Source organism: Nannobrachium achirus (assembly GCF_963921795.1).
Source record: "Nannobrachium achirus genome assembly, chromosome: 12".
In the NCBI taxonomy this organism is placed as follows: Eukaryota; Metazoa; Chordata; class Actinopteri; order Myctophiformes; family Myctophidae; genus Nannobrachium; species Nannobrachium achirus.
The window spans coordinates 19,081,761-19,099,966 of record NC_137832.1 but is presented as its reverse complement, the minus strand read 5'-3'; the positions used below and the strand labels follow the sequence as shown (position 1 = coordinate 19,099,966).

The window sequence follows — 18,206 nt, the reverse complement described above, 5'->3', positions numbered from 1 at the left end:
TTGTATGACACAGTTCTGTTGTGAAAATAGCTGATCTACATGTAGATCAGCTATTTTCACAATCTTTGCGTCTAATATTTGACAATTTGGCCAATGCTTAATTTGTCATTTTAGAGGCATTAAACAGTCCTTAAATTACCCTCTATACATTTAACTTTATGTTGGTTTGTTTACTGTTGAGTGAGAAAACATGTGCATATTAAGTTAATCATCTGGGGACCCCCCACAATAATTTGGGGACCCCCCTGGGGGTCCCAGCCCACAGGTTGAGAACCATTGCTGTACTGTACAAATCTTTGAGGTATTTGTACTTTACTTGAGTATTTTCAATTTTTTACACTTTTACTTTTACTCCACTACATCTCGGATCCACATATTGTACTTTTACTCCACTAAATGTATTTGAAAACTTTAGTTACTAGTTACTTTGTAGCTATAAATTATAGTATTATAAAACATACATTATCCACCCTATTTTATACCCAGGCTATTTGAAAATAGACGATCTACAAGCTTGAATATGTTGAATATTCGAAAATTCTGTGAATGCCCTAGTACATATTGAATTCGAGACTTTGACTTGTAACAGAGCATTTCTACATTGCAGGAATGATACTTTTACGTTAGTAAAGACGTGAATACCTTTCCCGCCACTGCTCCGTTGAAAGCTGCCGTTTTCATGTTGCTCACGTCCCACGCTTTGCTGCCTCGCGCGCCTTTAACGCCGTTTCATGAATCACAGATAACGCGTTTTCACGTCGCGAGATTAAAAATGTCCTTTTAATTTGAAAAAGAGATAGTGTCCCAAATGATCCGAAGATGTGTTTTACTAATTGATAATGAAGCTAATTTTCTTTGACTCGTGCGTTTCTCTAGGCTAATGTCATCCCAGTTTATTTATGCATGCACACAGGCTGCCTAATAATTTAGGCTGCCTCGCAGGCACTCTTCATGATAAATGCCTTTGTGGTTGCATAATGCATGCCAGGTACCCTCTCAGGGGCGTCAATTGGGTATGGCAGGGGTATGCAGCTGCCATACCCTGGGTCCAGGGGGGGAAAATATAAGTTACTTTTAAATATAAATGAATGAATGTCTCTTTGTCTATCTGTGCTGCTTATTATGTTGTTAAATTACAGTAAAATAACTACAAATGCAACATTTTTACAAAACGCCTAAGAGACACCAGTTATATTGCCATTGCCTTAGCTTTTTTTGAACTGACGCCACTGTACTCTCTCTCTACAGTACAATCTCTCCTAAGGACATGCTTGCTCCGTAATTCCTTTCCATTTGATCACTTCATTCTTTTTCCCCCCAACTATCCGATCATTATTTGTTAGTTGCGATGGATTAGTGTCGAGGAATTCTGGAGCGATCGGTATTTGTGGAGGTAAACGGGGTCGGAGACACTTCCCATTATGAGATAGACGTTTATTACAGGAGGAGCTTGTGGAGAACACTTAGGTCCGGGTGCTCGAGCTAGGGGTGGGCGATATGGCGATAAATATCGTTGAGACTATACAATGTCTCCACGATTAAGGCTGTCACGATTATTACATAATCGTCTAATCGCAATTATTTGACATAATTGTGATAATTTTCCATAATCGTCATAATCGTTTCTATGTTGAAAAATGTTCATATATAGAGCCTATATATTTTTAAGTACAAAATGGTGGAAATAGCAGATCTACAAGCTCACAACGTGTCTCATCGCGACACGTTGTGAGCTTGTAGATCGGCTATTTCCACTATCAATGTTCTTTTTTAAGTATAAAGTAATTTGTAATTATCAACAACAAAACACAATTAAATCATTAATTTCAATTATTTGAGTGACAATTAATCGTCATGTAAAATGTCATAATCGTGACAGCCTTATCCACGATGAGCCTTTTCAGTGATATCGTGTATATATCGTGATACAATGAGGGAGGGAGCCTTATAAAAGAAATCCTGTTGAATTGTTAATACAGAGATTCATTGCAGAATTCAATTTAAACCTGCATTTTGGTCTAAATCAGTAGATCTCAAACTTTAAAATGTCAAGGTCTCCCCTTAACTCTGACAGTACTCAAATGAAACTATACTGTCAGAGTTACATACTTGTAAGGCTCAATTTAGACCTTCCAAAAGGATCCGAGAGAGTCCCTGCCTCCTGGACCCCAGTTTGAGGACTTCTTGTCTAAATGGTCTGTTACTCCTTTATGTTACCTTGTAGGTGGTTGTAATGTTAAGTAACTTGAAAAATAAGCAACCATAAAAACCAACATGAAAAGGAATCGCGGTAAGATCGTCTATCGTGATACTGCTTGAAAAAATATTGTGATATTGTATTTTTCCATATCGCCCACCCCTAAGCCGAGCATCGCAAAGACAAGGCGAGAGAGCTTATTATGTCATAGGACCAAGCTATACTGCAATACCAGGCCTGTGCCATGGCCCACGGCCGAGTCATGCCAGAGACTATAACACATTGCACCATGCCTTCCTGCTTAGTTGGCACTCAGCATCAAGGGTTGGATTTGGGGGGCCCAGTAAGTCCATACAACAGTATGTCCAGGGGGTGTACTTGTACTCACATTGAGGATTACGAAACAGTGATATAACACAGTGGTTCTCAACCTGTGGGTCGAGACCCACAGGGGGGGGGTCGCCAGATGAATAACTTAGTGTGCATCATTGTTTTCTCTCTCAACAGTAAACAAACCAACATAACATGTAAGTGTATAGAGGGTATCTGAGGGTATCTATGAGGGTATTTCTAAAGTGACAATTGCATGACTTTTTACCTCTAGAGGCAGAAATTGTGAAAATATTATCACAATATAGAACCGTGTCAAAATGTAATTCCTCAACTCTTAGTGCTCGTCAGGGTGGGGGGGGGGGTCCCCCTGGTTAAAATATGATTATTTTGGGGGTCGCGGCCATTAAAGGTTGAGAACCACTGATATGTTGTCTTTTCCTGGTAAAATAGACGATTCACAAACTCAACAATGTGCCACATACATCGCGAAACGCCAACACAATAGTGATATTGAGGTATTTGGTGAAAGAAACTCTGTGACAAACGTATGATTTTGTCGATAGCGGCCGGCCAGCTTTACCTGCAACTCTGTACAGTTGAGTTCAACCACAGTCTCATGCTACCGAGATGCTCCAACTGGAGTAAACAGGGTATGACTGTGAACGGCCCGGCTCAAGAGCACATGCAGTGGAGAGCGTTACTAATATTCCCTCTCCCATGCCCAGACTTTCTGAGCCAGCCTTGTGGATCCAAAGCGGCGGTGATTATGAACAGGCTTCTGCTCGTTTCTGATAGCAGTGCAGTGGCGTCAGTTCAGAGAAAGCTAAGGTATGGCAACATGACTGGTGTCGCGCGCGTGCAAGACACCAGTCGTGTTGCCATACCTTAGCAACAGGCATGATACATTTATTTTAAGAAGTACATTTTATTTTTCCCCCGCGTTGCTATGGTTTCTTGGGCTGGATATGGCAGCCTAGAACGGTTGTTCAAGTGCATTGCACCTGTGCAGCTGACCTGCGGAACCTGGGAATATAACATCTTCTCAAAATGGGCAGAATACAAGTCTGGAGAATATAATTATCATACCTTGTTAAAGTGAACTTTTTGTAACATTTCGCATTTGTAGTTATTTTACTGTAATTTAACAACATAATAACCAGCACAGATAGACAAAGCGACATTCATGGATTTATATTTAAAAGTAACTTTTATGTTCCCCCCTGGACCCAGGGTATGGCAGCTGCATACCCTTGCCATACTCAATTGACGCCCCTGTAGCAGTGGCAGAAACGCTGGCTTTCCTTCCTCCAAAACTATCTGCAGCTCCATTAGCTAGCTAATCTCCCAGAGCACTGTGGTTCCCAAACTATAGGCCAGCCACACAGTTTGGAGGGGCGTGGAACCTGTTTTTATGGGTCTTCTAGTTTTTTTTTTTGTTTTGTTTTCATGTTGGCCACAATTTGGGAACCCCTGTCCTATAGCAACGGTTCTCAACCTGTGGTTCTGGACCCTCCAGGGGTCCCCGAATTATTTTGAGGGGTCCCCAGATGATTAGCTTCATGTTCGACATTGTTTTCCTCACTCAACAACAGTAAACAAACCAACATAAAGTTTAAGTGTATAGACTAGAGAGGGTATCTACACATTTCTAAAGTGACAATTTAAGGACTTTTTAATACCTCTAAAATGATAACAAATTGTCAAATATTAAAGGCAGAAATTGTGAAAATAGCAGATCTACATGCTCGAGGCATTGTGAACATGTAGATCTGCTATTTTCACAATAGAACCGTGTTATACAAAATGTAATGTCTCAACTCTTAGTGCTCGTCAGGGTGGGGGGGTTCCCAGTTAATATATGATTATTTTGGGGGTCGCAGCCTGTAAAGGTTGAGAACCGCCATCATATAAGCATAACCTGTGATAGAGGATGAGGAATAGCTTCAGTGAAAAAGTGAGATGTTGTTTGTCCAGACTCTGGACTCCAGAGATCTGGAAGTTGTGTGAATGTCAGCCTCTGTGGGGGGGGTATTCATATGCAAATATCGTGGCCAATGGCATTGTAATACTAAACAATAGGATTTAATGGTGATGTTAAGAAAACTAATTATATAATTATTTTTAAAAATATTTAAAAAATGTTGCCAAAAAGCATCGCTGGGCCTTGCAGGGTTAATTTCAGCATTCCGTGTGTATGGATGTTTTTTGTTAGATCAGAAGACAATATTTTTGGCAGAGCAGTGAGAAACTATATTGCTAAGTTGGTGATTCATTGTCAGTCGCAGCTGTACGCCGGTGAAAACAAATTTATGTCGGAATGGAAATCCCAACAATAATCCATTTCTTTCTCTGACTTCTTTTCAATGCGTGCAGTTCTCGTTGTCTGGGTTCTATGTTATCAGCAGACCAAAGGCAGAAAGAACGGCATAGTTCATTATTTGTTTACTTATCGCGAGTCGTCATCGCAATATTCAACAATGTTATCGCATAACGCATGTTTTCCTAATACCGTGCAGCTAAAACCCAACCCTCCGGTCATTTGTTTTTTTTTTATCACCGGTAGGGATGTGTTTGATCCCTGCTTCTCGTCAGAACTTAATTAAATACATGCATTTCCTTTTGGGAAATGTACACTGTCTGAGATGGTTGATGGTATCACTATTTAAAGAATCTAATTAAAAAATCGATGTTATTAATCACCATGGGGTAATCCTTTTTAAATAAAAGGACATAGCAAAAGAAAAGCCTCGCTAAACAAACGGTCTATGTAACGCTAGATCAGTGGTTCTCAAACTTGGGGTCGGGAGCCCAAGTGGGGTCCCCAAATTGTTTTGTGAGGTCCCCAGATGATTAGCTTAATGTCATTTATTTTTCTCTCTCAATGGTAAACAAACCATAACGTACAGTATACGTGTATACATTGTATCTGACCATTTATAAAGTCACAATTTAAGGACTTTCAAGACCGTTTTAATACCAAACTGGCCAAACTGTCAAATACTAAGTAAGCTAGAGGCGAACATTGTGAAAATAGCCGATCAACATGCTCACAACGCCTCGCAGTACGAGGCGTTGTTGTGAGCATGTAGATCTGCTATTTTCACAATATTTATCCGTGGAACCGAGTCACATTAAATGTAATACCTACAATTCCAAGTGCTTGTCAGGGTGGGGGTCCCCAGTTCAAATATGTTTATTTTGGGTGTCGCAGCCTGAAAAGGTTTGACAACCCCTGCACTAGATTGGTTATTTGTTGTACGAAGAAGTCAAACTCTTGACTTGCAGTAGAGTATTCTGTACACACATGGACATAATGGCGGTGAAACCTTCAATATTGACATTGTTTCTCACTGGAGTCAGTCTGTGAATGTGAAACGTCGCCTTCTATATTTGCTTAACATTTTCTGATCTAGCTTACATAATGAGGGGACGGCATCACTGGACAAACACTTTGCTTTCATCAGATCGCGCCACTTGGAAACATTTAGACACACTCTGATTCATCGCTGAAAATTGCAAATAAATATTTGTAATTATTGCATTATCCTGGAACATTTTCTCCCTAACCATTTAAGTATAGCTGTATATACTGTATATATGGTTCAGTGATGTTACTAGGTTTTCAATGTAATGGGTCCCGGGACCCACAGGTGGTCATTCAAATGGGTCCCAGAAAAGTTGTATGAGTCCTCAATACAATGTTTTCGAGCGCTGTGAGCTTGTAGATCGGCTATTTTCAAAATGTTTGCCTATTTCTTATATTTATTTTACAATTTGGCTAATGTTTAAACTTAGAACTACTAAAACTACTAAAACATGTGCCCCTAATGAAGTCGGACGTCGGTGGAATCAAAACATTGACGTTTCTATCGCCTGTTCAAGACTTTCTACGTGGATTTTATTTGTGTTAACGTAGGGTAAAGTAGGATGCTTTCACCCATGAACAATGGTGGTGTCTGTGGAATTTTAAAATGTTTTTCTTTTACCGCGACCCGGTAAATTATTTTAACATGGACTCCAATGGAGGCGCATCCCCGGGACACCAGGACCATGACATGAATGAGTCCCTGGGCAACTTGAATGAGTTTTTGATGCGGGATGCGCACGTAATGACATCACTGATGGTTATACAGTTTATGATGAAAGTCTCAAAAGCATTTGTGGGGTGGGTCAAATTTTCCCCCAAAATAATGCTATGGCTCAAGTGGTGAAGAATGAATGGTCTAGAAAGAGTAGTGGTTCCCAAACTATTTAGCTCGTGACACAAAAGAGAAATTATCCATTCGCCCCGGGACCCAAACAAGTGAAAATAGCAGATCTACAAGCTCACAACGTGTCGCTTCGTGCCTGCTAGTGTGAGGTACTGTAGGTGGAGGATTAACGTTTCTACCATTACTTACAGTAGAGAGAATCAGAAAAGGCTCCTTTTCTGGTTAGATCAATTAATTATATTTCATGAAACTATAGTACAGTAGAATAGACATACACTGAATGCAGTCCCCCACAGCTAAACAGACAATCATTCATGCACGCACGTGTGCGCGTGCGCGCGCGCGCACACACACACACACACACACACACACACACACACACACACACACACACACACACACACACACACACACACACACACACACACACTCTCGTAATAGTATACAGTAGGAAATTAAATTTGGATCATGACGGAAAACCGCACCATTTCCCTGATTGGCTGCCGCAGCTGTATGTCATATAGAGATGGGACGTTCGCGAACGAATCGAGTCTTTTGAACGGCTCTTTGAAATGAACGATGGGATCCGGTTCGCTGTAGGGAGCCGTTCCTTGCTAAATGAACAAGTGGTGGGAAAAGTACAAAAATTCTTTACTTACGCACTGCAATGTAGAAATACTCTGCCACAAGTAGAAGTTCGGAATTTAAATGTACTTGAGTTAAAGTACAAAGGTATTGGTATCAAAATGTAGACTACTTAAAGTACTTACAGTAGTAGAAAGTATTCATGATGCAGAATGTCCCGTTTCACACAAATCTATTTTCAAATGGCAGGTATGTACCTATATACTGTATGTCTGAAGTAAATGTATATAGGGTTGAAGTTATTTGCAATTACATTCAAAATCTACAAAGTAACTAGTAACTAGAATGAGCCAGTCTTTTGAACGGCTCTTTGAAAGGAACGGATCCCAGAGATCGGCTCCGAACGGATCCCAGAGATCAGGCTCACTTCAAAGAGCCATAAATCCCAGCTCTAGTATGTCACCGCCAGGGGCGTCACAACAAATTCCGGGCCCTGGGTACAAGGATTCACCGCGGGCCCCCCATGAATGTTAACTATTGAAAAATAGCAGATATACAAGCTCACAGCACAGCACCGAGTGCCGCGCTGCGAGCTTGTAGATCTCCTATTTTTGAAAAATCGTGAAAATGTGTGCAAGAGAAGAAACCTATGTTTCCATGTCAGTGGTGCTCAAACTTTTTCATGTCAAGGACCCCCAAGAATCCAAGATGATATATATTTGGCCACGGACCTCCCGGATCTCAAAATATTTAGTTCCAGGGACCCCCCAGAAGCAAGTCGGTGCCGCGCTGTGAGCTTGTATACTGCTATTTTTCAATAGCTAAAGTTACTAGGGCCCCTCCACCTTGGGCCCTACTAACTCAGTCCCACTTCCCCCCCCCCCTCCCTTGTGACGCCCTGGTCACCGCGTCTCTTCCTGTGTCTGTCTCCTCCCCCTCCAGCAGTTAGCCCAGATAACACCTTTGCCTCTGACGCACGTCGTCATCAATGTAATTCCCTCTTCTTCATTTCACCATTTTTCCCCCCTTTCCAATTAGCAGGAGTGTCAGTGCATGGGGACTGTCATAAGCTACTGTAGGATTAATCACCAAATACGAAGAGACAGAAAAGGGAATTAAACGTGTTTTGTGAAGTGAGAAGCCGGTGGAGGCCTTTCTCGTCGTCCTCTGCCGTGAAGCTGGTTTAACAACGGAGACAGACTCTGTCTTAACCAGTTAAACCTTGCATGGCGTCCTTATTCTGGGGTGAACATCCGGCAAAAGTAGCCGAACTACAAGCTCACAGCGCAAGCTTGGTCTAGACCAGGGGTTTTCAAAGTGGGTGATGGCCGGGGCACCCTGGGGTGCCGTGACGGCAGGCAGGGGTGCCGTGAGATAACTTGAAAAAATATTATTTTGTATAATTTTAAACTTGAAGTACAAAGTTATTTTCAGTCAGTTCTAACCAAAATGGCTATTATCTCAACGTTTTCCTCGCAACATAATCACTAAAATATCGTCACTGTCGGGCAGAAACCTCATATCTCCAAGTTTCTTTTGGTAAAGCAAAGCCCTGCTTCATCATACACGACTGTCGCACAAAACTAGTGAAAACAGCCGATCTACAAGCACACAACGCCTCGCGATGCGAGGCGTTGTGTGCTTGTAGATCGGCTGTTTTCACTAGTTTAGTACATTTTATAGATGATAAATACAAAACAAACGGTTTTGGACATACAAGGTTTCCACCCGACAACGACGATATGCTATAAATATAAGGTGCTGTGAGTGAAAATTATAATGTAGGGATGCCTCGGATTAAAAAGATATTTATGGGATGCCCTGAGACAAAAAAGTTTGGGAACGCCTGGTCTAGACTAGAGGGGAAAAGGAGGGGGCCTGCAGTAGCATACTGCCCTACAAAGTGTAGTAACTAGGGAGGCGAGGGACTTAAATGTACAAAGAAATTACTGACATACGTATTTAATAATTTTATACTTTAATTCAAATGTAAAATTTGAGGAAATAGCTGATCTACAAGCTTGCAACGTGTCATGATTTCTGCTTTTCTTATCATATTTGACAATGTATGAACTATGAACACCTTTCAAAATGGAAACTATTATGACGATTATGGAACAAAAACGTGGTTGCCATTATCTCAAATAATTGCGTGGCACTCACTACTTAGTCTCGCCTAACGCGGACATTCTATGCGCCTTCCAGTGTCTGGAATGGACGCGGAGGGGGACAAGACTCCTGCTGCTGTCCGCTTTGAGTAAATGAGGAAGTGATCCGCGGTGGAAAACAAGTGATAAATCATAGCGATTTTATAATTAGAATGGATATGCTCAAACAAACCAGTTCACATGAACAATACTGATGTAAAATAAGATACCGGTATCTGAAAGGCTACCCATATATTTTATATACAACTAAAATGTTGTGAACCACAGTTACAGGGGGGCTAGCCCAGGCTTTTTTTCTTGAAATGCCTGGATCCCGAGGCTACTCACTACTACCCAGCCATCTGTGGCTGTAATCACTGCAGCTTTTGGCTTGCTTTGCCTTGCGCTGGCCTGCTCTCCCCATGGAGCCAGGCTGCAGCTCACAGCCTGGGGTGTAGTTGTCCCGATTCAAAATGAATCAAACACGGAACTGAAAAGTTCCTATGTTTGGCCGCTAGTTGCGCTGTTCTGGCACCAGAAGCAACATGTTCTCCATAGGATTCCATTCTATTCCCCCGAACTTTTACATTTGATTTTCTTACCTTAACAAACATTGTCATAAATACTTTATGGTTCCTGTCGCTAGTTTTAAGCCTCGTTTCAATCACCATGATATGCGTTTTGTGAAAATATGGTCCAATTTATGTTATATTTGATGTTATAGCAGGGTATGCTGTTGGTCGTAGGAGGGGCTTGTGATCATAGGCTTGAGATGATTCTTCTTCGTGTGCTTTATTTTCGGCAAGCTCAAGACAATGTCCCATGTATCCCTACGGTTGCATGTGACCATTGGCAGCCAATAGCAATCGAGAAATGAACGTTGATTTCTACAATGATGGCGGCACCCATACAACGGCCAAAAAAAGCTTCATTTGCGCAGCATAGAAACCAGTGGCTTTCCACACGTCCATATTTTTTTACAGTCTATGGCTGCAGCTCACTGCAAGCCAGGCAGCCAGGCAGTGGGCTGGAGGAGGACAATAGACTCTGTCTGTCATTGGACAGTCACAGCCTGTGGATCTGAGTGGATAAATGCTCATCTCTCTCTCTCTCACTTTGAATAGTGGGCTCTGATTGATCACCTTCAACTCGGGGGTGAGCTAAATGTAATTCACCCCGAGGAGTTCCAGACCTAGTGCAACTTCAAAACCTAAAAGCCAAACAGAAATATAATTGTCAAACGACAAAAACACAATTGTTAATCGGAGTTATTTGAATGACAAGTAATCGTCATGTGAAACGTCATAATCGTGACATCCCTAGTCAGAGCTGAATGTGCGGGCAGATGGCAGCTCAAACCGGAGGCAGTGGGCTTTTTTCAAGCAGGAGGAGACTCTTGATTATGTTGAATAGGATGAATGGTGAAAGGGCAGAGAGAGGGAAAGAGGGAAAGACTAACTCCCAGACAGGATGACAGTGATGAAAGAGGGATGAGAGGTGGAGGCAGGGGTGTCGCACTAAATCCTGGGCCCTGGGTACAAGGATTCACTGCGGGAATGGTATTCATAAGGGGTTTAACTCATTAAGACTGGGAACGCATTATTACGCATTATTTTGTGCTTTAACTATTGGAAAAATAGCAGATATACAAGCTCACAGCGCGGCACCGAGTGCAGCTCTGCGAGCTTGTTGATCTGCTATTTTTGAGTCTTTGAATATTTCAAATCCTTCTAAGGTTTTTTGAAAAACATGCTGCTCAAACCTTTTCATGTGAAGGACCCCCGAAATGACATGTATTTGGCCACGGACCCCCACCTCAAAACATTTAGTTCCAGGGACCCCCTCAGAAGCAAAATTAGTTACAGAGTTAAAAACATCTGAGTTAAGCCCTTTGCACACAGGCATGTTTATCCGCACGGATAAAACGGACAATTTCATTTTTTTAAAAGAAAACAATGATTCTCTATGACCTCATGCACACCGGATCCGAATTAGCCGTGCGACGATTGGCTGCGGCCGTGCGTTTTTTTCTCGATCGAATCCATTTCGATTCGTGCGTCTTGTCGCATGCGGTAAAAAACTCATCACTCCTTTTATGACTCCTTTTGGGATCCGCAGCACCGATTCCGCACAGCATTGCACATCAAATCCAATGCGTTTTATTCATGTAGCAAACGGAAAAAACGCAACGGTCCTGTGTGCAAAGGGCTTTACAGATGTTTGCTTAAAAAATACACATATTCAAAGATGTGCACACATTTTCACGACTTTTCAAAAATAGCAGATCTACCAGCTCGCAGCGCGGCACTCGGTGCCGCGCTGTGAGCTTGTAGATCTGCTATTTTTCAATAGCTAAAGTATACAATAATCAAGTAAGCTAGTAACTCAGTCCCACTTTTCCCCCCCATTGTGACGCCCCTGGAACAACGCTGCCTTCCAGCAGGTCAGCGCAGAACAAACTAAATGACACGCACCGAGACAGGGACGCCAGGGTGAGAGCGGTTAACCCATTTAGGCCTAGAATTATTGACCGCTTTAACCAGTGAAAAATAGCAGATATACAAGCTCACAGCGCGGCACCGAGTGCCGCGCTGCGAGCTTGTAGATCTGCTATTTTTGAAAAAGACATGAAAATGTGTGCAAATCTTTGAATATATGTATTTTCAAAGCGAACGGTTGTAACTCAAATTTTGCTTCTGGGTGGTCCCTGGAACTAAATATTTTGAGATGCGGGTCCGTGGCCAAATAAATATCATTTTGGGGGTCCTTCACATGAAAAGGTTTGAGAACCTCTGACATAGTAGTCTCTCAAGAACAGACTAACTGAGCTCCAGTTGAAGTGAAAAGGACCTTTTCTTTGACGATGGCTGGCCAGATTGCTGACATAGAAACATAGGGTTTTTTCCAAAAATCTTAGAAGGATTCAAAAGACACTTATAGAATCGTGTCAACATTCTAATTTTCACGATTCTTCGAAAATAGCAGATCTACAAGCTCGCAGCGCGGCACTCGGTGCCGCGCTGTGAGCTTGTATATCTGCTATTTTTTTATATTTAAAGCATAAAATATTGCGTCATAATGTGTTCAGGCCTAAATGGGTTTTAAGGCATCCTGCCAGGAAACTCTATAGCCTCCTCTAATATTCACTCGTTTTTTCTTTTCTTTTCCCAGGATCTTGACCACTGTGGGGGCAGACTTTGATCTGCGGACGTTGAGGGCGGTGAGGGTCCTTCGACCGCTGAAGTTGGTCTCTGGGATCCCCAGTAAGTTGTCCCTTGAAAAATCTAATCAAATAAAAGGCAAAGAAAATCATTTTTATTGGCTTGCTTGTTAGTAGAGTCAAAAATGGCAGTTCCGTGACCACGAGAGCAAAGGTCCGTTTCTCAATGGATTTGTCATCTAGGAGGGTTATTAAACAATTTTTGGCCGGGGTGTCTTTTTTTAAATGGCCGGGAAAATGTTTGACAGCTAGGGTAATTTTCAGTCTCATTCACTTACTATACACTATACTATAAAGGAAAAAATTACTCCCAAGAAAAACTGCTTTAAGTGGGATGTGAAGGGTCAAACTAGGGGTTTTTAATTATTCTGAATCCATTGCAAGCATTTGTTTTGCATGAAAACATTCCTTGGGCTAAAAACGGACCCCAAAAGACTGTGAAAATTGATGACTCATCACTAAACCATAGTTTTGTTGGCTGTTTTTTAGCCCAAGGAATGTTTTTCATGCCAAACAAATGATGGCAATGGATTCAGAATAATTAAAAACCCCTAGTTTGACCCCTCACATCCCACTTAAAGCAGATTTTTTGGGAGTCATTTTTTCCTTTATAGTATAGTGTATAGTAAGTGAATGAGACTGAAAATTACCCTAGCTGTCAAACATTTTCCCAGCCATTTTAAAAAAGACACCTCGGCCAAATTTGTTTAATAACCCTCCTAGATGACAAATCCATTGAGAAACGGACCTTTGCTCTCGTGGTCACGGAACATTTTTGACTCTACTATGTATGTATTTGTTTTGTATCTGTTTTATTCACTTTATAAGTGTATTGTCAATTGTTATATACTTCTGATACCGATTGTTGATACGTCCTCAACATTTACAATGTACAATTTAGGCATTTAGCAGATGCTCTTAATCCAGAGCGATTTACAATTAGCAAGGTCAATACTATAAGCAAGGTAATAAATACATCTATACATCAACATCAATACATCAAATGCACAGAAATATCAATCTAGACAATAATAACGTAGGTAGACCGACCACCTAGTCAGTAAAAAAAGCCTTAACTAAAAACCTAAAAAATACATATAATCTGATTACTTTCCCGTACAAGCTCTACAAGCCGTGAGCTTGTAGTTCGGCTATTTTCGGCAAAGAGGTTCGGTGTAGAGGGGAAAAAGAGCAGACCAAGTACAGAGCGAAAGGTCAAGTTTACTAAGTATTGACGATCCAAGTGGTTAAATATCTGAAAACACAAATTGACTTGAATCCAAAATACACTGATGATTGTGCTGTCAAACGATCGAACTATATGGAATCTATGAACAGGTTGTGGGGGTCCCTGCTTCATCTCTCTCTCAACTAAGGGGTCCTTGGCCTGAAAACGTTGAAGACCCCTGATCTAGGATCATGGGTAGACCAAGAACCTATCATCAGTCCAGGGTTCCCACGGTCATGAAATTCCTGGAAATATTTTGAAATTAGGAAAATATTTTTCCAGTACTGGGAAAGTTTTGGAATTGATCAAGGGTCCTGGAAGGTCCTGGAAAAAATAGCTATGCATTGTCTTTGATTATTGATTTTGTTAATACCTCTGAAATGACAAATTAAATATTTGCCAAATTGTCAAATATTAGAGGCAGAAATTGTGAAAATATTTTCAAAATAAAACCGTTTTATACAAAATTCCTCAACTCTCTTCAAATATGATTATTTTGGGGGTCACAGCCTGAAAAGGTTGAGAACCACTGGCATACACTACCTGTCTTTGGGCATTGCGCATAGGAGTAAGCAACCTGTTATTGAGCTGAATTATTGTTGTATAGTCCTGGAAATCTGGTTAAATATTCTGGAAAAGTTTTGAAAATGAATTGGTAAAGATGTGTGGGAACCCTGATAAGTCTAAATCCACCATGTTCTGTTGTGTCTTTCAATCGTTGTCAGGTCTGCAGGTGGTGTTGAAGTCCATCATGAAAGCCATGGTGCCTCTGCTTCAGATCGGATTGCTGCTCTTCTTTGCTATCCTCATGTTCGCCATCATCGGCCTGGACTTCTACATGGGCAAGTTCCACCGCACCTGCTTCAGCGCAGAGACAGGTAGGTGATGAGGCTCACTATGTCAAGATGATGTTGTATGGGCGGAAGGTCTTGCTTTCAGTGTTTTGACAGCAAATTTTGATTCAGGCATAGGCTACACAAAGCTGGATATTTCATATATCACGGTTTTTCAGATATCCACATAGAAAAATAGCTAGGTCCACACAGAGCTAGATATTTCATATATCCAGTTTTTTCAGATATCCACATAGAAAAATATCTAGGTCCACACGACAAAGATATCTAGGTCTAACAAGCACTCACACAGCAAAGTCTTCAGAGATATCAGGGTTCCCTGTCTACACGGATCCAGTGAATCGGATATTTTTCAATCTCTCCACTTTTTTATCCGGTTTAAAAAATATCCAGCTTCGCAGCCGAAATATCCAACTTTGTGTGGCTGCAAGCCCCAAACGCATAAAAAAAAGAAATCTAGCTAGAAATATCCAGCTCTGTGTAGCCGGCGCCTTTGAATAAAATGTCATTTCCTTTTAATCATAATTTAGTCATCTGAAAAGTTGTAGTTTTAGTTTAATTTTAGTTGCGACGCATTGTGAGCTTGTAGATCGGCTATTTTCAGCACGCAACACCTGAGACCAACCAAACATAAAATGGCTCTTCTCCACTAGTCCCTCCCTAACGTTTTAGTCTAGTTTTGATTTTGTCGACGAAATTGTCAATATATTTAGTCTTAGTTTTAGTCATCACAGCTTTTATTTTGTTTTTATTTAGTCTTCGTCAGTGAAAAAAACGCAGTCGACAAACATTTTTCGTCATAGTTTTAGTCCACAAAATCAACACTGCTGCGTGTGTTGGTGTGTGTGTCCGCAGGTGAGCAGGTAGCAGACCACCCCTGCGGTAACGATTATCCCGCGAGGACCTGTCCCAACGGCACGTTCTGTCAGGAGTACTGGATCGGACCCAACTACGGCATCACCAACTTTGACAACATCCTCTTTGCTGTCCTCACCGTCTTCCAGTGCATCACCATGGAGGGATGGGTGGAGATCCTCTACGACGTGAGTACAGTACACCACACGGAGGGAGGCGTGGAGACCTGTGGTTAGGGCTGTCACAATTATTACATAATCGTCTAATCGCAATTTTTTGACATAATCGCGATTATTTGACATAATCGCGATTTTTTGACATAATCGTCATAATCGTTTCCATGTTGAAACATTTTTCAACAGCAAAATTAGGTGAATAGAAGTATGGGGATGTATCCGCTTGCTTCACATAGTTTTTCCATACCCGTTGGAAGATGAGACACAGATCAAACTACCCGGAGCATAGTGGACCCATGCATAGAGAGAGAGAAAGAGAGAGAGAGAGAAAGAGAGAGCGTGTGTCAAGTTACTGCAACATTCCTAACTGTGAGAGAGGTGTGTGTGGGGCTACAGATCCCATGGCCTGGAGGAATGGACCGTAACCCTGACAACAGAAGTGGTGAAGAAACACGAATAAATAGCTTGAATTTGGGAAGAATGAAATTCGGGCTCCGTCACCGTCTGTATAATGCTAATGGCCAATGCCATGTGAAATTTGGGATCAGTTGCTGAAGCGAGTGGAATAGATAAAGGTGGAAATGCATTGTGTGACTGACCTACTGACTGACCTACTGACTGACCTCTCTAATTATATGTTAGATGACAAAGATGCTTTCCTACTTTTAACGGGTTAAAATGTATACATTAACAGTGAGAATTGTACCGCACAGAGTCGTCGGGAAATAGTTATCTCTCTCTCTTTCTCTTTTTGGTTTTACTTGTTTTGTTTCTACCATATCACCTCTAGAGTGAAAGCATGAGAAAGCATGGAATGTTGATTAGATTGCAGCGAGCTGAACAGCGGTTGTCCTGAGCGCCCTGCAGAGATGCTCTGCTCTTCACCCCGCTCGCCGTCTCTCCTCCCGGCAGTACCTTAGGGGGAGGATTAGAGGCCAGCCTCCGGGAGGCTGACACACAAACACATGCATGCATGTATGCCAGCAGGGGTGTCACAAGGGGGGGGGGGGGGAGTGGGACCGAGTTACTAGGGCCCAAGGTGGAGGGACCTAATTATGTTATACTTTAGCTATTGAAAAATAGCAGATAATACAAGCTCACAGCGCGGCACACTGCTATTTTTGAAAAGTCGTGAAAATGTGTGCAAATCTTTACATTTGTAACTACATTTTGCTTGTGGGGGGTCCCTGGAACGAAATATTTTGAGATGGAGGTCCGTGGCCAAATACATATCATTTTGGGGGTCCTTCACATGAAAAGGTTTGAGCACCACTGAAATAGAAACAACATACCGGTAGGTTTTCAACCCTTTTTCATATCAAGGTCCATTATATATTTGGCATTTTGAGCCGCGGACCACTGTTTGGTGACATTTAGGGCTCTATTTCAAATGACACCCGCAAATGGAAACAGGTTAAATTCGCTTTGTCTTAACGCGAATTTCTGATAATTCGCTTCATATTTTCGAATAAGCTTATGGAAACATGGCTATTGTGTCAGTGTATTGAAATTAAGACTTTCCAGAACAACTACAACCTTACCATGCTTCACATTGCGTTACATGGTGAGCTTGTACTATTGTCACTATATATTTAATATAGGGCTTCATTTATTCAACCTTTTCCTTTGGAGTGGAGTGAAAGTATCCAAAAAATACAAAAACTCTACACTAGTACAGTACATTAAATGCACTTGTTTGCTGCCTACCACTGCATACAAGCATGCATCCATGTACTGTATCATGTATTTGTCCGCTTTTCTTCCAACAAATGCACACACACGGCCCCCATTTCCCAATAGGACCACAATGCTGCTGGTTGGTTTACTCCAAGCGTGTAAGAAATCATTGCACTCTTGACATTTGCATAAGGGTTGCAATTATATCATGCAAGAGAGGCGATTATGCAACTGGATAAATTATTAAAAAGCTCCAGTGGCTAGAGAGGGACGTGTGATAGTGTGATTTATTTTTTACTGTAGGCCTCCGAGAGATATGGAAGGAGGGAAAGAGAGAGAGAGAGCCATGTGATGGAGAGAGAGAGAGAGAGAGAGAGAGAGAGAGACAGAGACAGAGTGGAAGGCTGGGAGGGAGAAATCGTTGTTGTTGGGTGGAAACCTTGTATCGAAAAAAAAAACACATTTTTGGACACTGCTCCTAAAAAAATTGACCTAAAATCACACAAATCCGTACACACTTGGTCTACGCTCATGTCTTCAACATGGATCTGTCCCATATAGCGCCACCATCAGGACGATTCTTTTCAAAACACATTTTTGGACACTTCTCCTACAGATTTTGCCCTAAAATCACGCAAATCGGTACACAGTATGTCTACACTCATCTCATCACCATGGATCTGACCCATATAGCGCCACCATCAGGCCGATTTTTTCAAACAC

General features: G+C 41.6%; 1 protein-coding gene across 1 annotated transcript in view; it reads left to right on the top strand.

Moving 5' to 3' along the window:
* cacna1ba (calcium channel, voltage-dependent, N type, alpha 1B subunit, a) overlaps positions 1-18,206 on the top strand; it is a gene marked incomplete at both ends in the record, with an annotated part of 221,504 nt that overhangs the window by 44,165 nt on the left and 159,133 nt on the right. Inside the window, 3 exons of the mRNA XM_080738497.1 lie at positions 12,645-12,736; positions 14,647-14,799; positions 15,631-15,818. Coding sequence (XP_080594623.1) covers positions 12,645-12,736; positions 14,647-14,799; positions 15,631-15,818 — 433 coding nt within the window. The remainder of the gene's footprint in view (positions 1-12,644; positions 12,737-14,646; positions 14,800-15,630; positions 15,819-18,206) is intronic.